General features: G+C 45.1%; 2 protein-coding genes across 2 annotated transcripts in view; one reads left to right on the top strand and one right to left on the bottom strand.

Annotated features, from left to right (window-relative positions):
- PCSK4 (proprotein convertase subtilisin/kexin type 4) overlaps positions 1 to 16,681 on the bottom strand; it is a 38,865-nt gene extending 22,184 nt beyond the window's left edge. Inside the window, exons 1-2 of the mRNA XM_027853267.1 lie at positions 16,427 to 16,681; positions 2,673 to 2,777 (exon numbers count right to left, since the gene is read on the bottom strand). Of these exons, the coding sequence (XP_027709068.1) occupies positions 2,673 to 2,777; positions 16,427 to 16,678 (357 nt within the window). The 5' untranslated portion in view covers positions 16,679 to 16,681. The remainder of the gene's footprint in view (positions 1 to 2,672; positions 2,778 to 16,426) is intronic.
- Positions 16,682 to 19,866: 3,185 nt separating this feature from the next.
- Positions 19,867 to 23,431, top strand: part of REEP6 (receptor accessory protein 6) — a 22,450-nt gene continuing 18,885 nt past the window's right edge. Inside the window, exon 1 of the mRNA XM_027853259.1 lies at positions 19,867 to 20,118. Within this exon, the coding sequence (XP_027709060.1) occupies positions 20,004 to 20,118 (115 nt within the window). The 5' untranslated portion in view covers positions 19,867 to 20,003. The remainder of the gene's footprint in view (positions 20,119 to 23,431) is intronic.

Genomic DNA, 23,431 nt, shown 5'->3' with positions numbered 1-23,431 from the left:
AAAGAAAGAAAGAAAGAAAGAAAGAAAGAAAGAAAGAAAGAAAGAAAAGAAAGGAGAGGGGAAGCTAGGTGGTGCAGTGGATAGAGCATGGGCCCTGAAGTCAGGAGGACCTGAGTTCAAATCCAACCTCAGAAACATAACACATACTGTGTGACTCTGGGCAAGTCACTTAACCCCAATTGCCCTCGTCTAAAAAAAAAAAGAAAAAGAGAAGAGGCAATGATTTAACCTCTTTAGCACTGCAGGCAACTCTGAGACTATAAGTTACAGAGGAGCTGCTGATCTGTGCTGGTGAAGGGAGCGTCCACAGCCCAAGCTCCCAACACTGATGAAATCATGAATCTGGACCAAAAAATAATGTAATGAAATATCATAATAGATATGAATTCTAAAGGAAATATGATGCAACACAAATCAAGGTCAGTAACATTTATATAGTGCTTTAAAGTTTGAGATGTATCTTACCCATATTATGTCATTTGACCCTCACAACAACCCTGGGAAGTAAGGGCTGTTATTATCATCCCCATTTAATTAACGAGGAAACTGAGTCTGACGGAGGTCACATAGCTAGTACATGTCTGAGGCAAAATTTGAACTCAAGTCTCATTAATATTTTTTTTTTTTGGGTGGAGGCAATCAGAATTAAATGATTTGCCTGGGGTCACACAACTACTAAGTGTCTAAGGCCGGATTTGAACTCAGGTCCTCCCGACACCAGGGCTGGCGCTTTATTCACTGTGCCACTTAGCTGCCCCTGAACTCAGGGCTCCTTGATTCCAAATTTTATCTGTAGTCTATCCATTCTGCCCCTACCTCAATGACTACGTGCAAGCCTTATAGGAAAGAACAGTGAGGGAAAGATTTTTGTTTTGTTTTCTTAAAGAAAAAAAAAAACACTCTAAAAGCAAAGCTTCAGACAAATCTGGAAGGAGACACAGAAAAAAAAAAAAGATCATTTTTGTTCATTTGATGCTTGTTAATATACGAGGGTCAACTTTGTTAAATAGGATAGGGGCCGGAGCACTGCTTTCATTAGCATAGGGAGAAGATGCCAGGTGGGTCATAAAGAGTCCTCAGAGCACTAAGGTTAAGTGACTCACTCAGCCAGTCAGGGTCAAAGGCAGGACCCAAACCCAGCACTCTCTGGCTCCAAGACCAGCTCTCTGTCTGCTACCCCACACCACCTCTTACCTTGTTAAATGCCAAGTGGCTTGTGTAAGATTTTACGCATTACTTTATATTTTTAGGTTTTCATCCTCAGTTACTAAATTTGTAATATTTTTCTAAAGAGCCAACAAAGTGAGCCATTGGGGTGGGGTAGAACAAAAGTGGAAACTCACATACCTCGTGAGGCTAACATAAGGAAACCCCCTGAGTCCTGGGATGGGTAGGGGTAGAAGCCTGTTGTAGATGGCACAGTGGATAAAGCATTAGACTTGAAGTCACAAAGTTCTGAGTTCAAATCCAGCCTCAGACATTTACTAGCTGGGTGACTCTGGGCAAGTCACTTAATTTCTCTCAGCCTCAGTTTCTTCACCTGTAAAATGGGGATAATAATAGCACCTACCTTCCAGTGTTATCCTGAGGATAAAATGAGATTTTATATATACATATATATATATATATATATATATATATAAAACTCCCTTTACAAACCTTAAAGCACTATATAAATGCTAGATATTATTAGCTATTGTTATCTTGGAAAGAGTCCCAAATTGGCAGGAGACCAGGGTTCTCATTATGGCTCTGTCATCATCACACTGTGTAACTTCAGGACAGACACAACCTCCTTGGGATGAATTTTCCTACTATGCTTGATATAATAGAAAGACTCCTAAACGAGGAGGCTGGGGACCTAGGTTCTGGTCCAGAGGAAGGTGGCTAGAATAGAGAAGGGATTCAAAACCAGGCCTGTGAAGGAACATTTACCCAGAAGAGCTTGGGGGAATGACGGCTAACTTGAAGTCTCTGAAAGGTTGTCATGGATAAGAGGGATTATATTTCTTCTGCCTGGCCCCAGAAGGCCAAAAAAGGGAGTGTGGGTTTCCCACAGGGGGTGTGCTAGTAAAGGTTTAACAATCAGGCTCTCAGAAAATGCAAGACATCTTTTAAGGTTAATCTGCATTATTAACATTTTTTTCCATAGCTGTCTCAAGTCTAGACAACCAACAAAACAGTAAGTCAGGCCCTGATTGCCAGCGTTAGGGGATTTCTGAGGTACAAATGCTCTTACTGAAGATGTAACTGGTTCCAGAGAGCTGGTTAGAGCTGGTTCCAGCATACTTCTGGCTTCAGGGAGACAGACTGAAGTTCAACACAAGAAAAAACTGCCTAATGATGAGAGCTGGTCCAAAGTGGAATGAAGGGCCTCAATTAGTAAGGAGTTCTCCATTGCTACAGGCCTTGGAGGAGCAGGTTAGCTGACCAGCTGTTAGGAGGGCTGAGGTTTGGCAGTCCCATGATTATAGTCCGCCAGCTCACTCTCAGACCTTGGACCAGATGCTGCTCCTCTCTGGGCCCATTTCCTCAAAATCTCTGATGTCTTTCGATTTTAAGAGTATAAAATAATAGCCTCCAACTAACCCTCCCCCACCCCCAAGAAGAGGGAGAGGGTAAAACAACAAGGTCGGGAAATCTGGGGTTTTCCTCCCCCTCTCCCCACTCACCCTAGGGTCTTTCTTCAGCCTCAAGCTGTGGCCCCAGTGCTGGCTAAGGGCTCTCGAAGCCACACCTCGGTGCTGGAAGTGGTAATAGTGCTGGCCCCGGATGACCTGCAGGGACGATGGCCACGCCAGGGGCTGAAGGAGTGGGGTCTGGGGAACAGGTCCCCTGGACACCACGCCAGCGAGAGGCAGCCCGGCATTACCCCCACCCCCTGGTATGCCATCACCCCCTCACCCCCTGGAGCCTGACCCGTGCTGAGGGGCCCAACCTCCTTCGGGCGCCCAGCAGGGTCTTCCCTTCCCCACCCACGGTGGGATTCTGCTTGATCACACAATTAACTGCCTGGGACGTGGTACGGGTGGGGGTGGTGGGTGGGATGGGGTAAGTGGTGTTTGATATTTCTCTGTGACTGATCTAGGGAGGGAAAAGTTGGAAACAGCTGGGCAAAGCTGTGTCTGAAGGACAAATATATATATATATATCTATTTCTGAGTTTGCAGGGATGATGCTGTCAAGTAAATGATGAAGTAAGAGCCATGTGTGTTTCTGGAAAGACACTGCATGGGGAGCGGCCTTCTGTGGGCCTCCAGATGTGTCCACCAGGGAGTTGTGTGTATATGTGTAGGAAATGAGGAGATGTGTGTATGTGGGTGTTTATGCATGCACACATAACTTTAGTTCAATAAATATTTACTAATTATCTACTCTGTTCAAGGCCCTTGCTAGGTTCTGTGGAAACAAAGCTAAAAAGCGACCAGGGGCTTTGCTGTCAAGAAACTTACATCTTGGGGGTGGCTAGGTGGCACAGTGGATAGAGCACCGGCCCTGAAGTCAGGAAGACCTGAGTTCAAATCCGGCCTCAGACCAAACACTTGACACTTACTGTGTGACCCTGGGCAAGTCACTTAACCCCAATTGCCAAAAAAAAAAAAAAAAGAAGAAGAAGTTTACATCTTACTAACTGGGGTACCTCACGTGCACAGGTAAGTATGAAACAAGGTACAGGGGGATGGAAGGGGAGGGACAGAAGAGAGATCCAGGCAAAGTGCTCCAGGATAAGCTGAGAGAACACTTTAAGTTGGGGAGTCCAGGGAGTGAAGAAGGTTTCATGGAAGACCACAGGCTCACTGGTCTAAAGCTAGAAGGGGCCTTAGTCCAAACCTCTCATTTTTGCAGATGGGAAAGCAGACCCAGAGGGGGGTAAAAAGACTTTGCCCAACTTGAGCCTTTAGGGGAGATAAGGGTTATATAAAAGCAAATCACCTAACCTCTGCCTCAGTTTCCTCCTCTGTAAAATGAGAGGGTTGGACTGGATGGGCTCTGAAGTCTGCTCTGACTCTATTCTCCTGGACAACTGCAATGGCCTCAACTTCATCTCTGTCACTCCCTTACTCCAGTGGCTCCCTATCACCTCTCAGATCACATATAAAGCCCTTTATAATCTGACTCCAACCTACTTCTCCAACTTTCTCCCCCATCATTCCCCTTCCTGTCCTCCAGGGCCTTCATGCTCTTGCTCACACTTCAGGCTCCACCTCCCTTCTCCATGCCTCAAATGTCTCTCCCCCATACCTAGAATGCATTCCCTCTTCACTTCTACCTCTTATAATCCAGTTTCCTGCAAAATTTTGCTTAATCAATACCATCTACACAAAGCCCTTCCAGATTCCCCCTGGCTGTTAGTACCCTCTTCCCTAAGTTTACCTTGATTTTATTTTTATCTATTGTGTATATATTTATTTATGCAAACTTCTCTCCTGATAGAATGTCATTGTAACCTTTGTCTGTCCAGTGCCTAGCATGGTGCCTAATAATTGCTCCTCTATCTCCAAATCCAAATGATTTTTTTTTTAGGCAATTGGGGTTAAGTGACTTGGCCAGGGGTCACACAGCTAGTAAGTGTCAAGTATTTGGTCTGACGCTGGATTTGAACTCAGGTCCTCCTGACTTCAGAGCCGGTGCTCTGTCCACTGTGCTGCCTAGCTGCCCCAATTTTTTCCATTGTATTATGCTGCTATGCTAGGTTCTGGAGATACAAAGAAAAAAAATGGAAAAGAAATAGTCTTTATCCTCAAAGGGCTTTCATTCTACTTGGGGGTGGGAAGAAATTACGCACAAATAAGTATACAGATGATCTCTGAAGAGAAAGGAGAGATCCATTCTAAAAATATGGTGGCCTTCAAAGACCAGACAATAGTTCACTCAGACTAGAGCATCGAGTGTACGAAAAAGAGTAATACAAAATATGGCTGGAAAGGCAGCCTGGGACCAGGATTTGTCATAAGAGTTTCAGGCTAAGTAAGGCCTGTGCATTTTAGCTTATGGACATCAAGGAAGCTCAGAAGGCTTTCGAGGAGAGGAACAACTCCATCAGACCGATATATTAAGAGGATGATTGGCAGTTATGTGGAGGGTGAGATGGAGAGGGAAGACCCTGGGGGGGAAGCAATGAGACACCACTTAGGAAGGTACTACAAGAATTTGGGTGGGAAGTGATGGAGGCCTGAACTAAGATGGTGGCCGTGTAAACAGGGAAAAGAGGTGGTAGCAAAAATCTCTAGGACTTGGCAATTGTCAAGACGCTGGGAGATGAAGTCAGACCTAGACCACTCTCAGGTTTCGAGACTGGGAGGAAATAGTGAAGTCTGGAGAAGAGATAGGTTTCTTAGGGAAGACAATGGATTCCATTCTGAACATACTGAGTCCAGGATACCAGCAAGGCTTCCAGGTGGAAATTCCAGATGGGGGCTCATTGGGTAGGAGAATGGAGCTGGATCCATAGATGTGAGATAGCCGTGTGGGTTCTTTCTTCATCTGCCTCCCCCACTCTCTTGATACCCACTCACTCCTCAAGCCCTGGGCACTTTGGCTTCCTTTCCCATTGCTCTATTGAAACAAGTCTCTCCAAGGTCACTAATGACCTCATTACCACTGAATCTAATGGCCTTTTGTCAGACCTCAGCCTCCTTCATCTATCTCTATTTGGAATCTGATACTGTGGACCACTCTTCTCTCTCCTCCTCCCCTGGGTTTCTGAGATACTGTGTTCCTATGATCCTCCTCATAGTTACTCACAGGTATGTAGCGCGTGAAGGTTTTCAGAGCACACAAGCCCAGCAGGAAGGCAGAAGTATCATAGAACAGCAGCATCTTATAGTGACAGAAGGGCTGAACTTGGAGTGAAGAGAGGACTGGGACCGAATTCAACCTACGACACCTCCTAACTGAATGAACTTGGACCAGTCACTTCCCTTCTCCAAGTCTCAGTTTCCCCATCTGTAAAATACGTCTGATTCTCTCAATAGTATTTACTTCCCAGGGTCATGGTGAGGAGCAAACAAGAAAGTATATTAAAGTGGTTTGGTTTTTTTTTTAAACAAACCCTTAAGTGCTACATGTGTCACCTATTATTATAATAATCTTTACTTTACAGATGGGGAAACTCAGCGTTGGAGGAGTTATGTGACTTGCTCCTGATTATGTCCAATCCAATCCAACAAGCATTTATTAAATGCCTACTTAGACCATATATTTAGATCTAGAAGGGACCTTAGAGTCCACACCCTCCTTTTACAGAGGGGGAACAAAGGTCCATAGAGTCATGATTTGCCCAAGGTCAGAGAGGTCACAAGGAACAAAATCAGGATTCAAACGCAGGTCCTCTGTCTCCCAATACAATATTGTTCTTTCCACAAACCATTCTGCTTGTGCTAGGCTCTGGGGGTACAAATAAAATAGGGGGAATAGTCTCTCTGTCCTCGAAGGGCTTACACTCTACTGGGGGGGTAGAGAGAAAGTATGCACACAAATAAGTATATAGATGATCATTTGAAAAGAAAGGACAGAAGATGGAGGAGTAAAAGCAGTGACTTGCTTGAGCTCTCCCCCAAACCCCTCCAAATACCTGTAAAAAATGGCTCTAAACAAATTCTAAAGCAGCAGAACCCACAAAAAGACAGAGTGAAACAAATTTCCAGTCCAAGACAACCTGGATGGTTGATCAGAAAGGTATATCACGCCGGGCAAGGAGAGGAATGCAGTTCAGCGTGGGTGCGCAGGCAAAACAGGCCTCAGCGAACCTGGAGCAGGCCTCAGAGGACTGAATCATAGGCAGTTGTGGCAGTTTCCAGACTTCTCAACCCACGAATGCCAAAGAGAACTTAGAAGGTCAGTAGGAAAAGTCTGTGACTGTGGTGAGAGAGAAGCTTGGTCCCAGCTCCAGTACCCTTGCACAGTGCCGGGGCAACAGCTCCTTCCAGAGCCTCCAGCCCACAGACTGAGGGGGAATCAAGTGGCTGCTGGTGCTGAGGCAGGATTCTTTTGCTTTGCCTGTGCTTGGATCTAGGTCACAGTTCTGGGTGGCAGTCACAGGGCGAGGAGAAGCGCTGGCATGGTGGAGCTTATGGTAGTGGTGGAGAGGAAATCCTCCTCACAGTTCCAAGGCAGAAAAAAGTGCTTGTGGTCACTCATAGACCAGAGCTCAGACCAGGAAAGGAGTAAACACCTCACCCTTGATCGTACTACCTTGGAAGAACCGAAAATTTACAGGTCCCTAGAAGTATCTCTGAAAACAGCAGCACAAAACACCCAAAGCTTGGGACAGTACATTCTTCACACTGGAAGCAGACCCCTACCTTAACAAAGAGTTTAAAATTCAAGTAATTGGCTGAGATCATGAGCAAACAGCACAAAAAAAGTCAGACCGTAGACTCTTACTTTGGTGACAAAGAAGATCAAAACATACAACCAGAAAAAAACAACAAAGTCAAAGATCCTACATCCAAAGCATCCAAGAAAAATATGAATCAGTCCCATGGAAGAGCTCAAAAAGGATTTTGAGAACCAAGCAAGAGAAGCAGAGGAAAAACTGGGAAGAGAAATGAGAGTGATGCAAGAAAATCAGAAAAACAAGTCAACCGCTTGCTAAAGGAGACCCAAAAAAATACTGAAGAAAATAACACTTTTAAAAAATAGACTAACCCAAATGGCAAAAGAGGTACAAAAAACCAATGAGAAGAATGCCTTAAAAAAGCAGAACTGGCTAAGTGGAAAAGGAATTCCAAAAGTTCACTGAAGAAAATACTTCCTTAAAAATTAGAATGGAGCAAATGGAAACTAATGACTTCATGAGATATCAAGAAATTGTAAAATAAAACAAAAAAAAATGAAAAAATAGAAGACAATGTGAAACATCTCACTGGAAAAACAACTGACCTGGAAAATAGATCCAGGAGAGATCATTTAAAAATTATTGGACTACCTGAAAGCCATGACCAAAAAAAGAGCCTAGACCATCATCTTTCAAGAAATTAGCAAGGAAAACTGCCTTGATATTCTAGAACCAGAGAGTAAAATAGAAATGGAAAGAATCCACCAATCACCTCCTGAAAGAGATCCCCAACAGAAAACTCCTAGGAATATTATAGCCAAATTCCAGAGTTCCCAGGTCAAGGAGAAAATACTGCAAGCAACAATTCAAGTTTTGTGGAAACACTATCAGGATAACACAAGATTTAGCAACTTTTATCTTTTTTTTTTTTTTTTAGTGAGGCAATTAGGGTTAAGTGACTTGCCCAAGATAACACAGCTAGTAAGTGTCAAGTGTTTGGTCTGAGGCTGGATTTGAACTCAGGTCCTCTTGACTTCAGGGCCGGTGCTCTATCCACTGCGCCACCTAGCTGCCCCAGCAACTTCTATCTTAAGGGACCGGAAGGCTTGGAACATAATATTCCAGAGGGCAAAGGAGATAGGATTACAACCAAGAATCACCTACCCAGCAAAACTGAGTATAATCCTTCAGGAGAAAAAAAATAGACATTCAATGAAATAGAGGACTTTCAAGCATTCTTGATGAAAAGACCAGAGCTGAATAGAAAATTTGACTTTCAAATACAAGACTCAAGAGAAGCATGAAAAGGTAAACAGGAAAGAAAAATCATAAAGGACTTATTAAAGTTGAACTGTTTATATTCCTATATGAAAAGATGATATTTGTAACTCAGGAGACCTTTGTCAGTATTAGGGTAGTTGGAGGGAAAAAATTATATGTATATAAATAGATAGATAGATAGAGGACACAGGGTGAGTTGAAGATGAAGGGGTGATATCTAAAAATAAAATTAAGGATGAGAGAGGATTATACTTGGAGAAGGAGAAAAGGAGAGATAGAATGGGGTAAATTATCTCACATAAAACAGACAAGAAAAAGCTTTTACAGTGGAGGGGAAGTGGGGGAAGGTGAGAGGGAATGGGTGAATCTTATTCTCATCAGATTTGACTTAAGGAAGGAATAACATACACATTCAATTGGGTATGGAAAACTATCTTACCCTACAGGGAAATGGGGGGAAGGGGATGGGGGGGGAATGATAGAAGGGAGAGTAGATTGAGGTAGGGGGTAATCAGAAGCAACCACTTCTGAGGAGGGACAGGGTTAAAAGAGAGAATAGAATAAATGGGGAGGGGTAATCAGAAGTAAACACTTCTGAGGAGGGATTGGGTTAAAAGAGAGAATAGAATAAATGGTGGTGGGGGAGGGGAATAGGATGAAGGGAAATATAATTTTTCACAACGTGACTACTATGGAAGTGTTTTGCATGACTACACATGTATAACCTGTATCAAGTTGCTTGCCTTCTCAATGAGGGTGGGTGAAGGGGAGGAAGGGAGAAAATTTGGAACCCAAAGTTTTCAAAACAAATGTTAAAAATTGTTTTCACATGCAACTGGGAAATAAGATATGCAGGCAACAGGGTATAGAAATCTATCCTGCCCTATAGGAAAATAAAAGGGAAAGGGGATAAGAGAAGGTGGGGAAGATAGAAGGGAGGGTAGATTAGGGGAAGGAGTATTCAGAATGCACGCCATCTTGGGATGTGAGGAGGGGCAAGATGGGGAGAAAATTTGGAACTCAAAATCTTGTAGAAGTGAGTGTTGAAAACTAAAAATAAATAAATTAAAAAAAAAAAGAAATGAAGCAGAAAATGACCTCTTTAAAAAAATCATGAATTGCTAGGTACAAACTGAAGCATAGAGACAAAGAGAGGGAATGATTGGAAGGGCAGCTAACTAAGGCATCTGTTGGAGGGGGGGATCATGGCACAAGCAGAGGGATTGTCCCTAGTAAGGAAAAGGGCCACCCCTTTGACAAGAGCCTGGGGCAAAGGAGGAGAAAAGAAGAGATAATAACAGGAGTCTTGAGGAGTAGAACAGGGAATAAGAGAGAGCTCATGGTTAAAAGCCTTGGTTTTCTCGGTAAAGTATGAGTTCTCAGAAACACCACTACTAGACCTATGGCCCAAAGAGGAATCAAAGAAAGAGGAAAAGAAGTCATATGGACAAAAATCTTTCTAATGGCTCTTTTTGTGGTGGTAAAGAACTAGAACTTAAGGATGTACCTATCAATTGGGGACCAGATTATGGTATAATATAGCAGGTATATGAATGCAATGGAATACTATTGTCTTATAAGAACTGATAAAAGGGATGGTTTCATAGAAATCTGGGAAGACTTATGTGAACTGATGCAGAGTGATGTGAGCAGAACCAGGAGAATAATTTATACAATGACAATAATGTAAAAACAAACAACTTTGAAAGAGTAAAGAACTCGTAATAACCCTGAGTGACCAACCAATCAGATTCTAAAGAGCCGATGATGAAGCATGCTACCCACCTCCTGAAGAAGAGGAGATGGGCTCGGTGCAGAATGAGAAATATTTTTTGGACAAGACCAATGTGGACATTTACTTTCCTTGACTATACATATTTCTTATAAAAATTTTGTTTTTCTTCCCTTCCACTTCCCTCCAGGGTGGGAGGAAAAAGGAATGGGAGGCAGGGAGGACAAAAAATAGATTGTTAATTGAAAAAACATAAGTAGTAGACTTCAAGGGCCTCTGCTGAGAGGGTAGGGAGGAGATGGAGTTAAAGACTTGAAGAGATTTGAGAAGATTTAGAAGAATAGCTTTGGGGAACTAAAAAATGAATCAATTAGGGAAAGGCTAAAAGGATTACCAGGCAGAAGTGAGGGCCTAGATGAGATTAGAGAAAATGCTTTTTTTGTGGACCCCATTAGCACTGGTTGAGTGATTTCTTCCAATATCATTCAACAGCACAGGAGTAAAGATGGAGGAGGCAGATAGAGGGAGCAATCCAGGGCTAAGGTTGGGCAAGTTATGAGTATAGAGGGGACTAGGGATTCAAGAGTAGTGGGCTGTATAAGGTTGGACTAGTTAACTATTTGGTCAAGATTAGGAAGGGAGGAAAGTGAACTTAGAGTAAAGGGGAGGGCCTAGGAAAATACTGTAGGATAGGGGAACTGGTGAAGGTAATAGTTAAGATGAATAATAGGTTTAGCACAAATCTATTTTCCTTGACTACACACAAGGGAGGACTTTTATTTAGGGTGGGGAGAGTGAGGGGAAATGGTAATGATGGAAGAAGAAGAACAAAGAAGAAAAAAGAATAACAACAATAAGAAGAACATCATGAAACAAAAACTAAACAAAAGAGACCAGAGTGGGGTTCAGAGGGAGACACAGACAAGCAGGGCAAAGTTGGTACTACCATATTAAATGTAAATATACTAAAAGGAACAAGCAGTGTGTAGTGGATTCCTATTTTTATGGCCTCCTTTGAATATGGAAATGTCACATCATATTCTCTGCTTCCTTCACTGCTGTCTACAAACATGTCCACATTTTCTACATCTTTAAAACATCCTCACTAGACCTTACCATCCTCTCAAGCCGTTGTCCTATAGCTCTCCTCTCTCTCACAGCTAACTAAGAAAAAGCCGTCTACACTCATTGCCTCTACTTCCTCTCTTCTTACTTTTCAACCTTTAGGCAATCTGGCTTCCAACCTCATCACTCAACTGAAAGTGCTCTCTCCAAAGTTACCACAGATTGCCAGATCCCAAGATCTTTTCTCAGTCTTCATCCTTTTCAACCCCTGTGAAGCATTTGACACTGTTGATCATTTGCTCTACCCAGATACTCTGTTTTCAAGAAGATGCTCTCTTTTATTTCCCCTCTTACCCATCTGGATTTCCCTTCTTAATATCCTCAACCATTACTCACGGGGACATGGTGTCCTGCCCCCTAATGGTGGATGTTCTGAAAGGCTCCATCCTGAGCCATCTGTCTCTTCACCTTCTCACTTCATGACCTCTTCAAGCTCTCACAGGTTCAGTGATGTATTCTATGCAAAAGACTCCTGCCCCTATAGAACCCACCCTGTTTCTCTTTTGAATGCAGGTCCATCATCTTTACCCGCCTATTGAATGCTTTGAAACAGATAGATATCCAAAAGGCTTCTCAAATTCAACATGTCCAAAACAGGATTCATGATCTCTTCCCCAGAATCTATTTCTCTTTTTAATTTCCCTGTTGCTGTTGACGGGACCACTGTCCTTCCTGAGTTTACAACCTCAGTTATCTTTGACTCTTCATTCTCTTTTACCCCAATAGCCAATTAACTGTGAAGTCTTAGCCATTCTACATTCAAACATCTCTCAAATCTATCTCCAACTTTTTTCCACTTACAACACCACCCTAGTTCAAGCTTTCATTACTTCTTGCCTGGACTATCAAAAGTGCCTTCTAATAGGTCTTTCTGCTTCAGATCTCTCCCCTCTTCTATCCCTCACACAGCTACCCACACAACTCATATCCATCCACACAGCTGCCAAAATGACATTCTCAAAGCATGAGTTTTTTGCCCTATTACTTCCCTGCTCAGAAGCCTCTAGTCCAGGGGTTCTTAGCTTCCCCCACTTTTTTTTTCATCATACATCCCTTTGGCAGTCTTGGTGAAGCCAATGAACTCCTCAGAATAATGTTTTTAAATTATTAAATAAAACCCACATGATGACAAAATAAACCAATTATATTAGAAAATAGTTATCAAACCATGAAAAAATAAACAACAAGCTCACAGACCAATTCAAGTCAAATCAACAAGCATTTATTAAGTGCCTGCTATGCATCAGGCACTGTGCTAAGTACTGGGGATACAAAGAAAGGCAAAAACAGTACTTGCCCTCCAGGAAATCATAGTCTCCTGGAGCCAACAGGCAAACAACCATGGACAAACAAGATAAAGACAGTATAAGTTGGAAGGAGTCTCACAGGGAAGGCATTGGGACAGAAGAACTAGGAAAATCTTCTAGAAGGTGTGACTTTAGCTGAGACTTGAAGAAAGCCAAGACATGAAGATGAAGAAGGATAGAATTCCAAGCTTGAGGGACAATCAGTGAACATGCCAGGAGCCAGGAGATGGAGGGTGTTGTTAGAGGAACAACCAGGAGGCCAGTGTCAATGGATCACAAAGCATCTGAAGGTAGCAAGAATGGAAAGTTATGAAAGGGCTTTAAAAGCCAAAAGGAAGATTATCTATTCAATCCTAGAAAAATAGGGAGCCCACGGTGTTGATGGAATGGAAGAAGGAGGTGTATGACACAGTTAGACATGCATTTTAGGAAGATCATTTTGATAACTGAATGAAGGATGGACTGGAGCAGGGAGAGACTGAGAAAGGAAGACCGACCAGAAGGCAACTATGGCAGTAGTGCAGGAGTGAGGTAATGAGGGCCTGCACCAGGCTGGTAGCAAAGTCTGAAGGGTTATATATACAGGAGATGTTCCAAAGGTAGAATCAACAGGATTTGTTAACAGAATGGATGTTGGGAGTGGGGTGGTGAGAGAGAGTAAAGAGTCAAGGAGGACATCGAGGTTTCCAGCCTGAATAACTTGGAGGATAATGGTATCTTTGACAGTAATGAATTCATGTTTTGGACATGTAAAATTTCAGATTTCTATGGGGGCATGCAGTCTAATAGGAAGTTGATGCAAGACTAGAGGTCAGCAGAGAGATGTTAAGGTTGGATAAACAAATCTGGGAACTACAAGCATAGAGGTGATAATTGAATCCATGGGAACTAATGAGATTGACAAGTACAGGGTACAGAGACAGTACAGAAAGAGAAGAGGGTTCAGAACAGAGCCTTGCGGGGGAGGGGGGTGCCCTATCAAATACGACTTGGATAAAAATCCATCAAAGGAGATGGAGAAAGAACAATCAGATAAGTAGGAGGAGAACCAGAAGAGGGTGACAGGCAGCGTCAAAGGATGAAGAGAGGTCAAGAACGATGAGTACCAAGAACAGTCCATTAGATTCGTCAGTGAAGAGATCATTCATAACTTTGGTGACAGCAATTTCAGATAAATGATGAGGTCAGATGTCAAACTGCAGAAAGTTAAGAAGACAGGCAGAGGACAGGAAGAGAAGGCACTAACTGTAGAAAGCTTTCTCAAGGAGTTTAGCCATTAAAGAAAGAATGACCATTACCCTTTTTTGCAAACTCTTCGGTCCAATCAGACCGGCCAACTTGATGCTTCTCAATCAATCAAGTTTGTATTAAATGCCTACTATGTGCCAGATGCTAGGCTAGACTCATACCCAACACTCCGTGTCCTCTCTGTACCTTTGCACAAGCTGTCTTCCTTGCCTGGAATGCCTTTTCTTCTCAGTTCGACTACTTAGAATCCTTAAACTACCCTCAAATCCTTAAACTTTCATCTACTTTGTATATACTTTATCTACTATGTGGGGCAACTAGGCCTGGAGTCAGAAGACTCACCTTTCTGAGTTCAAATCTGGCCTCAGATACTTGCTGGCTGTGTGACCCTGGGCAAGTCACTTAACTCTATTTGCCTCAGTTTCCTAATCTATAAAATGAGTTGGAGAAGGAAATGGCAAACCACTCTAGTATTTTTGCGATGGGGTGTCAAATGGGGTCACAAAGAGTTGGACACAACTGAACAACAACATCTAGTCATTTCCACGTTGTCTCCCCCATTAGAATGTAAGCTACTCAAGGGCAGAGATTGTGTATGCCTTTGTGTTATGTGTTTAGCTATTCTATGCTAACAATTTTAAGGGCTTAATAAAAACTTGTGAACTAAACATCAAACAGGCAGAGGTTCCCGAATGAAGGAGGTTCTGGAAGTACCAATGCTGACCTCTCCCTACACCCAGTACATCAGTGGACATGAGAGAGGGTCCTTTTTAGTCCTAGAGAATGTAGCCAGAGGTGCATTGCCTACTGGGGAGACTTGGGTTTCTGTGAGCACAAGAGAAAAAGGTCTAAGATAAGGGGGAGTCTTTAAGTGATGGAAAGATAGCTCACCTAGCTACCCTCCCCACCAAGGCCATGACTGGTATACTCGTGTCTGTGATGGGCCTCTCAGGTCTAGCTAGAATCCCACATCGCACCACATCGCACCACATCGCCTCACAGGAAGGCCTCCTGTTTCCTCTTGCCTTGTTTTGCCCTTAACCATAGGCATCCCTGAAGGCCCCACCCTTGACTCCCTTCTCTCCATACGCTCTAACCATTGGCCACTGTGGCCACTTCCATGTCTCCCATTATCTTTTTTTTTTTTTGCCTTTTATACATTGTCATTTCTTAATGCCAGAAATTCCCCCGTCCCTGTAAAATGTCTTTTTAATGTATTAACAATGGAGTCTCAGTAGACGGCAATACATAGAGGAATAATTTTCAATCATCAGTAGGGTTAAAGTTGCCAAGTTTGCCAGGGCAAGGAAAGGGAAGGAGGCCCAGATTTCTCAATTCACCACTATGCAGAAGGGGCGAATACCAGCTCTAGATCTTGAGTTCTTGCCTCCTAAGTTTACTATTCCGAAAGCCACATCCTTGTTTGCACCTCAGTTTCTTCCTCTGTAAAATTTATTTTACAGTTGGTCCCTTTCAGCTCTAACTCCATTGTTAATACCAAGACTTGCAACTTGACTGCCTGATACATTAAAAGATAAATATTTACAGGAATAGGGGAATTTTCTGACGCCAAGAAAAACCGAAAAAAACAATATATAAAAGGCAAAAAAAAATAGATAATGGAAGGAAAAGAAGTGGTCAAAATTGCCAGTGATTAGAGCTTATGGAGATAGATTCTGGAAGACGGTAGACAGCCTATGGGTTTGGCAGAAGAGTTGGCAGGCCAGTTTTGCTGGAATGCAGAGTTGGACTACAGAAGGGAGAGATAACTTGGGAAAGAGGCCAGTTCCTAGCAAAGTTTTTCTTCAGAGCTCCAAACTCCACCTGCCCCAATACTTCAAATCCTACCTGGTCAAAACTAAGCTCAACATATTCTTTCTCTCTTCCTGCCCCTGGTTCTCAGTCCCTTTGCCAAGCTCAGTTGTTTCTAACTAGGCAGCCTGGCTCTTCTCCACTCTGCCGCAGGGTACAGGCATCCTAGCTCAGAGACTCCTTATCTTATTGATTTGTGAGCAATTTTATCTTATCTCTCAAAATTCTCTGAGGTCAGGGATTGTTTTTTATTTTTCAGCGAGTATATCTATCTTATCCCCCTAAATTCCCTAAACCAGTATCTTTTAAAAATTCACTTGTTGCCTAGATAGGGACCAGCACAGAGCTGAATGGCTTAATAAATTGTTTACAGAGAATGAGAAAGTATAATGGTGTCCGGCAGAGTTTGTGCCGGTGTTGGGGGGAGGGGGTAGCCAGGGTGGATATGGAGAGGGCAGTGCAGCGGCAGAACAGTGGGGAAAGGGGAGGAGACTGTGCCTGGGGGTGGGGGTGGAGTGTGGAGTGAGATGTGTCCCACTAGAAGGCTTGGGAAGCTACCACCTAAGCTCAGGGAGTGAAGAGGGTGGCATTCGTGCCCTTGGCAGGACCCAGAGCCCTAGAGAGGCTCCCCGGGCGTCCTACCTGCCCCAAGTTGACAAAGCCGAACTTGCGGGCCAAGCGCTCGGCCTCCTGGCTGCCCCCAGGTAGCAGCACGGCCCAACTGCGGACATAGATGGGGGCGAAGAAGTGGCCCCGGCGACCCCGGCCCGTCCCCGGTTCCTGTCTGGACCCCTCTAGGGAGATGGAGACTAGAACCAGGGTTAAGATCAGGGCAAGGACCAAGGTCAGGGCCAGGGTCAGAACGAACCTCAGCCGGGTCCAGCCGGGCCGCATGGTAGCCTGGGGCCGGGGGAAGCCCCTCCCACCGGACAAACTGTCTCTAGGGCCCCAGGGGCGGTGTTTAAATGCCCCCTCCCCCGCCCCCGCCCCCACCCCAGGCAGGAATGGAGCAGCCCCGCCCCCCGGGCACCAGAGCGAGACAACCTCCGACCCCTGGACGCCTCTTTCCAGCTCCATGGCAACCCCTTTGCCCCCGCCCCCCCGGGGTGGGGGGGGCTTCATTCCCAGGGGGCTGTGCGGCCGCCGAACTACAGCCTAAGAGTGGGGCGGTCGAGGGGGGCGGGGAAAATGGCGCTTTGTGCCCTGGGGAGTGGGGGAGGACTGCTGGAAAGAGGGGACGCCCCAGGTGAGTGGGAACGGGATGAGACCTCCTCTCTAGTTCCCCCAGTCTACCGTTCCTCTCCCATGCTCATTCTTAAACTTGAGAACCGGGTTCGAGTTCTGATTTTACCAGGCTCGCTGTGTGACCTTGGGCCAGTCATTCCCCCCTTTTGACTCTCCGTTGCCTTCTACTGTGAAATGAGAGGGTTCCCCACCCCTGCGCTGAATTATGATCTCTAAGCCGGAAACGGTCTTTCTAGCTAGCATTTAATTAGTGGCATAGAGCGTGGCCTGAGCCCAGTTGCGGTCGTCCTCGGATTGAAGTTGATTCAGCCACTGAGTAGCAGCTGCTCGAGTCTTTATTGTACTTCACAGTATCCGTGTATACTATACAGCATACATGCAAATACTGAAAACCCCATTTTAAAGAGGAGCAAACTGAGACACCGAGAAGGGAACGGAACTGACTAGCCCAAAGTCGCACCGCTTTGCTAGTCCATCAGCCAGTCCATAAACATGTGCCAGACACTCTGTGCTAAGTAAGCGCGGGCGCTGTAAAGGCAAGTGACAGTCTGTTCTCCAAGGGGAAACACCATGAAAACAACTTCGTACAAACAAGCTAAAATCAGGATAAACTGGAGATAATCAGCAATGGGAAAGCACTAGAATTTAGGGCGATCCGGAAAGCTTCCTGTAAGTGGTGGGATTTTTAGCAAGAGACAGCTGGGATTTGACTGCCCGATCTATTAATTTCATCTAATCATTTGCCAAATTCTATACATTCTTCTCCTCCATCCCTGTCTTCATCACAGCTCGTACCCTGATTAGGACCACTGTATGGTCCAGCTGAACTGCCCTATTTGTTTGTTAACTTCCTTGCACAGTCTTTTGCTTTGGCGGTTGTACAGGCTGTCTTCCTAAGCCTCAAATGCCCTCCCTCCTAAGCTCACCCTCTTGGACGCTTCAAGTGCCTCCTTCTACCTGAGGTATTTCCAGATCCACTCCCCCTCCCCCTTGGAACTAGGGTTCCTCTCCTACCCTATAATGTTGGATTTATAATGTGTATATTTTGTATATATTTTCATTTGTGTCTTTATGTCCCTGGCACAGTGCCTGGCATATAGTAGATGTTTGATAAATGTATATGATTGATTGATTCATCACTTCTAGCGTTTTAATTGATCTCCCTGCCCTCCCTCCCTTTTCCAGTTTATTTTTTACACCAAAGCCAAGATAATCCATCAATCTAGGGTCCAAATTTACTATGTCACTCCCCTGCTAAAAATAACCTTCAGGGGGCAGTTAGGTGGCTCAGTGGATTGAGCATTGGCTTTGAAGTCAGGAGGACCTGAGTTCAAATGCAGCCTTAGACACTTACTAGCTGTGTAACCCTGAGCAAGTTACTTAACCTCGATTGCCTAAAAACAAAACAAAACAAAACCAAAAAAAACCTTCAGTGGCTCCTATTGCCTATAGGCTAACATACAAATTCCTCACTCACAATCTGCCTCCAACCTACCTTTCCACATTCATTTGATATTCTATTACTCCTCTTTAGGGGCTCTATATTCCAGCTAAACTGTACTGTTGTTTCCCCAAGCCCAAAGAGCTACCATCTCTCTGGGCTGGCTTCAAGTCCCTCCCATTCCCCTCCCCCATAACTGGAATGCATTTTCTCCCTATCTCTGCTTCTCAGAATTTTTGCTTTTCTTCAATAAAGGGCTAGGTTTAGCTTCCAAGTAACTTTCCCACTGAATTTTACTCCCCGTTAAGATAGGGCACCGCTCCTTTTCTTGTATTATTTTTATAATAATGATGATAAAAGCTAATATGTGTTACATAATACTTTAAAGTTGGAAAGAGGCTTTGCCTGTGTTATCTCATTTGGTCTTCACAACAACCCTATGTTGTTCTATTATTATCCAAATTTTATAGATGAAGAAACAGACTGAGGGAAGTTAAGTGACTTGCCCAAGGTCACATAGCTGGTTGTATCTTCTACTGCTTTACAACACAAGCTCCTTTGTGGGCAGGAATTGTGTACTTTTTATGTCTGTGTCCCTGGCCTCCGGAACTGAGCACTGTGCCATACACAGAAGCATTTAATATTTGTTGAATGAATGAATGTATGAATGAATGAACTAGGTCTTTTGATTCCAAATTCAGGACTCTTTCCACTACATCACATTGCATTCTGAAACATTTATTGAGCTTCTACTGTATGCAGAATACTAAATGAGACTTCTTCATGGATCTCCGAGGGAGGAAAAATTTGGAATGTAAAATGGACTGGGGGGGAAGCATGAAACTGGCTGGCAGAGCTACTTCTGCCGGAGGTGTGCGCCAAGAAGTGAGTTTAGAGGCCCAAGGATTAGTTAGGGAGAAGGGGGAGAGGTGGGGAGGAGCCCAGACTGGCCCCAGCCAGTCTGGGGGTGGGAGGGACTCGCGTAGGAGACCTGGCAGGTGTGGGCCTTCAGGGGCTGCCGGAGAAATAAAGAATGTTGCCCTCCAGGTCTCACCTGGCCTCCCCTACCCTCTCCAGTACCAGTCTCCTCTGCGTCCCAGTTCTCTCCCAGGCCCCGCCCCCTCTTTCCCCCCCTCCCATGTAGCTCACAGGTGGGTGGCTCGGAGCTCTAGGTGCGAGGAGGGGCAGGAGCGTGTTGGGAGAAAGGTCCCGCCTCCTTTGTCCGTTCCGCGCTCTCATTGGCCAGTGTGGGTAGGCTGGGCCGACCGAGGCCCCGCCTCGATTTCCTGTCCAATCCTATATCCAGGGGGCGGATTCAGGTCGTCCCCAGCAGTTGCAGGACCACGAGGTGGGAGGGAGGGAAGGGGAGGGACCGAGAGACTGGAGGAGTGGAGGAGTGGAGGTCCTAGGAGCCTGGAGAGGGAGACGCCACCAGCACCGCTGCAGAGCAGCGGGCCAGCCCTGGAGGTTGCCCCTCGGACCCGGGCCCAGTCATCCTCCTCCCCCTTTCTTCACCCCTCGGTCCCGAGAGCCATGGGTAACTTGAGGCAGCGCTTCCAGAGGTTCCTGGAGCAGAAGAACATTATCACTGATGTCCTGGGGAAGCTGGAGGAGATCACCGGTATCAAAAAGTACTACCTGGCTACAGGTAAGGCCCTCCGGTGTTACCTTCTCCAAACAGAACCTTAGCGTTCAGAAATCGAAAACCTTCGTCCGATTCCTCATATTGCAGATGAAGAAACGAATGCCCAGTTAGATAAAGGGACTTCCCAGGTTATGCAGAAAAGACTAGAAACCTAACCTCCTAGTTCCTGGTAGGGATCTTTATGGAAGCAGTTGTACTTCTTGCTACCCTTGGTAATTTTTATTCCCTGCCTCACTTCACTATCTTACAAACCTCCTCTCTCCCCTACCTTCAATTAACTGGCTTGGAATGTCATGGGTTGGGGGTTGATCTGCTGCTACCATCCCACCGCGGTAGCTGGAAAAGTTGCGGCATCACCCCCAGATTCCAGTCCCACCCAACGGCGCAAGTGGGAGTATTCCCTTGTATTTATAGGAGCTGGAGCTTGAAGACACCTGTTCTAGTGCTCAGGACCTCAAATCACTCAACTGTAGAATATTAGATCCATAAGGGAACCTTAGAACACAGAACCACAGAAGTGAGAAATGATCTGGGGCCATCTAGCCCAGCTCCCCCTCTGTTAATGGAGGGGGAAACCAACCCTTGCCCAAAGTCACACAAAGGCCAGAAAGATTGGGGGAGGGGAGGGGAGGGCAGTGCCTGAGGCTAAAGCAGTTTAGGCGGGGAAAAGGAGGACCTGAGAGGTGGGGCCGGTATCTACCGGGCTGCCAATAGCTAGCCTTTGGTCCATTGTGGAGCAGATTAACCTCCTAAGGACACCTTCCTCCCAGGCAGTCGGACCTAGTTCTCTGCTCTCAGGACCCTTCTAGGAGTTTCTTGGGCCCATTTAAATGGGGAGCCTTGCTTGGTGGGGGAGGAGTATTACATCACCTTGCTCTTTGATATCCCTCAGCTCTTGGACTTTGAGAGTGCTGTGCCAGGCACATTCTGGGAGAGGCCATGTTAAAAGTGTGGCTTGGGCACCCGTAGGTCCAGTAAGCCTGGGGCCAGGCTCTCCCTTCCCCTGGTTGGGGCCCTCCTCTAGGGAGATCCCCAGATTATCTCTTTCTGGTCCTTCCAGTTGCTTGGTCTGCTCTGGGGCAAGGGGGAGGAGGTGGCTGGCAGCGTGGGACAGAGCACAGAATGGTTCTGCTGCTTTTGTGCAAGGCCCTGGCAGACAGCCCTAGGGGCCAAAGCCCAGCCTGGGAGGCAGGGCCAGGAAGTTTCAGTTTGATCCCTGACTGGGCTAAGGGTGATTCCAGTTTATATCAGCTTTGGGGAGCACTTCCAGTATTCCCCCCCTCTCCCTCCAGGTGCCTCAGATACTTAGTGTACTCCTGACTGACCCGGCTTTTAATTAAATTTGTAAAGCTCTCAACTGAGCATCTCTATAGGTGGCAGGGTGGAGAAAGCATGGGGCCTAGAGTCAAGAAGACCTGAGTTTGAATGTGGCCTCAGACACTTACTAGCTATGTGACCTTGGGCAAGTCATTTAACCTCTGTCTGCCTCAGTTCCCTCATCTATAAAATGGAGATCTTAGTAGCATCTCTCTGCTAGAGTTGCTGTGAGGATCAAAGTCGAAAACAATCTGTAAAGCGCTTTGTAAATTAAAACTCTATATAAATGCTAGTAGCTGCTTGTTATATGTCAATTCATAGATTGTTAGAGCCAAAAGAGACCCTCAGTTGGGGTTTTCATGGCAAAGATACTGGAGTAGTTTGCCATTTCCTTCTTCAGCTCATTTTGCAGATGAGGAAACTCAGGCAAACAGGGTAAAGTGACTTGCCCTGGGTCACACAGCCAGTAAGTGTCTGAAGTCCTATTTGAACTCTGGTCTTCCTAACTCCAGGCTCAGAACTCCATCCAGCGCCACCTAGCTGCCCTAGAAGAGACCACATTTACTTATCTCTGTATAGATTTCTTAATCTAGTAGAATGTAAGCTCCTTGAGAGCAGGTTGTTGAATTAAATGGAATATAGTCCAACGCCTTCCCCCCAGTTTTCAGAGGAGAAAAAAACTGAGACCCAGGAAAGTGAAATATCTTATTCGTGATTACCCAGCTCCCTCAGATGATCATGATGTCGACGAGGATAATGGTAATAACTGAAGAAGGTATAGTGGCTAGAGCACTGGACTTGTAATCTGGAAGACTTGGCTTCAGTTGCTGCCTCAGATACTTAGTAGTGGTCAGCTGTGGCCAGCTGTGCTCACCTCTCTTTGAGTGTCTTCTTCTATAAAACAAGGGTAGGGGGCAGCTAGGTGGTGCAGTGGATAGAGCTACGACCCTGAAGTGAGGAAGACCTGAGTTTAAATCTGGCCTCAGACCAAACACTTGACGCTTACTAGCTATGTGACCCTGGGCAAGTCACTTAACCCCATTTGCCTAAAAAAAAGAGAGAGAGAAATAAAACAAGGGTAGTAGCTGCACCCACTTCACTGGGTTGTTGTGGGGCTCAAATGAGATATAACAAGTAGGTAAAGGCACTTGGAAATCTTGTTCAGTTTAGCAAGGTTTGTTTTTTTTTTTCCAGCCAAAGACAAGGTTTATTAAAGATCCTCCATATTAGTGAGACTTGAGGAATCTGAGAGTTTGTGAGCCTTTGGCTAGATTCTAAGAATCTTAAGCCTTTGGCCAGATTCTAAGAATCTGAGCCTATAGCAAGGTTTGTAAAGTGCTTTATTATACTTAGTTATTTCATAGTTGAACTTCGGCCTGCAGTGAGGCAGATGTTATCATCCCCATTTTACACATGAGAAAACTGAAGCCCAGAGTGACTTACCTCTGGTCACCCAGATAGCCAGTGGCAAGGGGAGGGGGCATTTGAACCCAGGCCTTATTCACTCCGAGCCTAGCCACTCTTTTCAGTACCCCAAGATACTGAGGTCAACCTGTTCCACTTAGAGATGAGAAAACCGTAGCCCACAGAGTAGAGATGATCTGTGCAAAGCCATACCCTCAGTCGGCAGGACGATTCTGCAGCCAGGCAAAAGGCACTATCTCACTCCTCACTGAAATTGTCTTCTTTCTTCAAGCCTTCTAACTCCTTCCCCAACCTCTTAGCTGAAGACCTTGCTTCTTATGTTTCTGAGAAAAGTGAGGCCATTTGCCATGATTTCCCTCCTCTTCTTTATTTAACCCCCCCCACCCTTGCCTCTTTTTCTCCAGTCTCTGACAAAGAAGTAGCCCTTCTTGCCAGGGCCATAGGTTCTTCGTGTATTTTTTTGTTTGTTTGTTTTTTTGGCTAGGCAATGGGGTTAAGTGACTTGCCCAAGGTCACACAGCTGGTGAGTGTGTGTGTGTGTGTGTGTGTGTGTGTGTGTGTGTGTGTGTGTGTG

The sequence above is a fragment of the Vombatus ursinus genome, unplaced genomic scaffold (assembly GCF_900497805.2).
Source record: "Vombatus ursinus unplaced genomic scaffold, bare-nosed wombat genome assembly UNPS02009918.1, whole genome shotgun sequence".
In the NCBI taxonomy this organism is placed as follows: domain Eukaryota; kingdom Metazoa; phylum Chordata; class Mammalia; order Diprotodontia; family Vombatidae; genus Vombatus; species Vombatus ursinus.
The sequence above is the reverse complement of the archived record's forward strand: the minus strand, read 5'-3'. Positions and strand labels throughout refer to the sequence as shown.